The 3,373-nt window shown below is 37.9% G+C and overlaps 1 protein-coding gene across 1 annotated transcript in view; it reads right to left on the reverse strand.

The window, feature by feature from the left end:
• The window catches only part of LOC106110985 (GTPase-activating protein), a 29,109-nt gene that overhangs the window by 7,366 nt on the left and 18,370 nt on the right, over positions 1-3,373 (reverse strand). The window contains exons 4-8 of the mRNA XM_013292954.1: positions 3,187-3,369; positions 2,153-2,268; positions 1,359-1,551; positions 576-724; positions 4-91 (exon numbers count right to left, since the gene is read on the reverse strand). Coding sequence (XP_013148408.1) covers positions 4-91; positions 576-724; positions 1,359-1,551; positions 2,153-2,268; positions 3,187-3,369 — 729 coding nt within the window. The remainder of the gene's footprint in view (positions 1-3; positions 92-575; positions 725-1,358; positions 1,552-2,152; positions 2,269-3,186; positions 3,370-3,373) is intronic.

Raw genomic sequence — 3,373 nt, forward strand, 5'->3', positions numbered from 1 at the left:
CGCGCGCAGGTACGACGCGCCGCTCAGCCGCATCGCCTCGTCCATCATCTTCGACACCAGCGTGTTGCCGCGGAATATCGTCGTCGCGTCGCTGCAATCGTAACACCACTGTCTCAATTTATTTATTTTTATTTACATGACAAATTTACATAAACATTACATATTTTACACATACAAGTATGGAATGTCACGCCCCCTGTTGGGTACAGGCCTCCGCAATTTCACTGTTACTGTCTTAATACTGACACAAAATACAACTCTAACATATCGAAACTATCTTAATTCATTCATTTATTTTAAACTAGCTTTTGCTCGCGACTTCGTCCGCGTGAATAAAAAAAAAATCTTAACAATACAATCAGTGATGACGTATTTTTTTAATGATGAAAATTTTTTATTTCGATCTAGTAGTTTTACAGTTATTTCAATACATACAAAAATACAAATCTTTCCTCTTTATGATATTAGCATAGAACAAATGCAACTTATTTAAACAGGAATAAAAAAAGTAAACGCTGGCTAGAGGAAAGATATTGAGTGTTTAGTATACAAGATAAATAGTATTATACACTCACGTGAGTACAGAAATCTCAGCATCCGCGAGCTCCTTAACGATGGGTACAATGAGATCGTGGTGTGTGAACAGCCTCACCAGCGGCTGCGCGGCGTCCGTCTTACTCGATACTATCTCTCCTAAGATGTACACGGCGGACGCTGTTATTGGCTGAAAAATAACAATCCAAATGGTATTTAATTTAAAAACACAAATGACAAAAGTATCTAACAAACTTTAAATACATCGGTATCATTGTTAATAATATAATTAAATCATTTTTGATTATATTATTGACACTTCATTTGAAATATTTTTCACATGATCCTCAGTAACACTATCAATTAATAGATTGTCAAAATAATTAATTGTATTAAATTATAATGTAATATAAATGAATTGCAATACGTGTCAATTAGCTGTATAAAAATGTTTATATTTTTTTGTAACACTTTTTAATTTATCATCATCATCATCTCCTTATCCTACTCCCGTAGGGTCGACGCAACAGGTTTTTGTCCTCCACATAACTCTATACGTCATCTCAGTCATCACTCCCTTTTTGATCATGTCACCTTTTACACAATCCATCCATCTCTTTCTACCTCTAATTTATAATTATAGGTAGACCTGTATTTACTTTTTAATTTATATTATAACAAAAGATGGAGCTTATTATATTGTTGTTAAATGTTTTATAACGTATCAAACAAGGACATACGGTGGCGTACCAAACTTGACAACACAGTACCTTTCAAAGAAGTTAAAGTGAAAGAAAAATTGTTCACTATCTATAAGAATATACCTTCTGGTGCACACTCCTTAGGAAGAGTTCCTCCAGTTGACGGTAGTGGTGTATGGGGAAGACATGGTCGACGGTGTACTGCAGCAGCAGCCGCAGCGAGCCCAGCGTGGCGCTGCCCGCCGCCGACAGCCGCGTGCCGGGGGGCGTGGCGCCGCGCGACAGCGCCCCGCCCGCACGCGACGTCAGGAAGAACCTGCAAATTACCACATCTAAGTAAGATGACCTTACTAATGCATATAAAGATGTGTAACATCTATTAAAAGTTTAACTTAGTTTAAAAAACAGCTAAATCTATCGATTTTTAATACAAAATTCATAAAAGCGATAATACCATAATATCCAACTGAATTACGCGCAAATTTTGTCCCTTTGACTTCTAACGTAACTACTAGTATGGTATTTGTAAAAGCCTTGTGGTTTATATCGTTATCTCGGTAAATGCAATTATTAGCCGCTCTAGAAAGTAGAGCGCCGTACAAATAGAAATAAAGTTTTAATTTATTTTGATATATTTTAAATACACATATAACATTCTATACCGTGACTCTAGCACTTGGTGCAGATTTAAAACATTATTATGCCTAGCCTTGCGATATAGACCAATAAAATAAATTACCTATACAGATAGCAATATGGTAAAACGTACAACCAAAATGACGTCCATAACATTAATAACCGTAATCTAGCTAGTTCTTGGAGTAATTCAGTAACAGCCTTACAAATATCAGTCAAAATGGACGTACACTTGCTTTGTATGTGTCGGTTGAATATAGAAATAAATGTGATGTATGTACCAGGCGCACATAGGCGAGGGTTCAGGCTGGCGCAGCTGCAGCCGCACCTCGCCGAGGAAGACGGGCGTGGCCCCGTCGTGCCACACCGACACGCGCGCCTCGCACGCCACGCCTGCCTACACGCCAACATATATCACACATTCTTACACAAATCTGTTATGAAAAAATAAAAAATGTAAGCATAGGACTCGCTTGAGAAGATGAGCATGTTTGTAGATTTCTGAATGATTTATATTAAAGCAAATTTAATCCTCCACGTGTAATGTATAACACAATAAAGCTAATTTTGGCTCTTTACCTACAAGATAATGTCCGGGTAGCAACACCAAGATTGTAAAGATTGGTAAACACTTTAACGATTATCTTCTATGATAAGAACGCTTTTAACGAGTTAATAAAACCTAGACAAAATTGACTATATCAAATGAGTCATTGGGGAAATTTTATAACGTTCTTAAGAACTGGTGTTGTTGAGATCACCTCTTTGTTCATTCGACAATATCACTACATCTTACTAATTTTACTAATATTATAAATGCGAAAGTTTAGATGGATGGATGGATGGATGGATGTTTGTTAGCGTTTGTAGCCTAAACGGCTGAACGGATCTCCATGAAATTTGGCAAAGGTTTAGAACATAGTCTGGAAGAACACATAGGCTACTTTTTATCCCGGGAATAGTTAGGGTTCCCGTGGAAACCATTAATTTAGTTTTTAATGTTTACTCTATCATTCTGCAACGGTTCAACATATCTTATTGAAATTTGGTACAGATATAAAACAAAGCCTGGAGTACACATGGGATAAGCTTCATCTCCGGGAAGTGTCCGGTTCCCGAGGGATACGTAGCTTTTAGTAATTTATATAGTTCGTATATCTTCTAATACCACGCGGACGAAGTCGCGGGCAACAGCTCGTAACTTATATTCCTAATTCTACTAAGGGAGTATTTATTTTAAAATGTAAGGCTCTGTAATTATGTGGAAGACACGTCACTCTTATAGTTCTACAGTAATAAGCTCAGTTTAACTTACCGATTGAGATCCATCTCTGTCCTTTGGGTCAGCCTCCATAACGAGATCAAAACTGAAAATTTCGTCAAACTGCGGATTGACGGTTTTCTTTCTGGGCTTGGTGCGCTTCTCGACCCTCCGTCCGTTGGAGTAGAGTAGTGTGACGAGAGCGAAGGGGTCGCACTGGCCGTTCTTGGTGGTTAGCTCG

This window comes from Papilio polytes, unplaced genomic scaffold (assembly GCF_000836215.1).
Source record: "Papilio polytes unplaced genomic scaffold, Ppol_1.0 DF824180.1, whole genome shotgun sequence".
Classification (NCBI taxonomy): Eukaryota; Metazoa; Arthropoda; class Insecta; order Lepidoptera; family Papilionidae; genus Papilio; species Papilio polytes.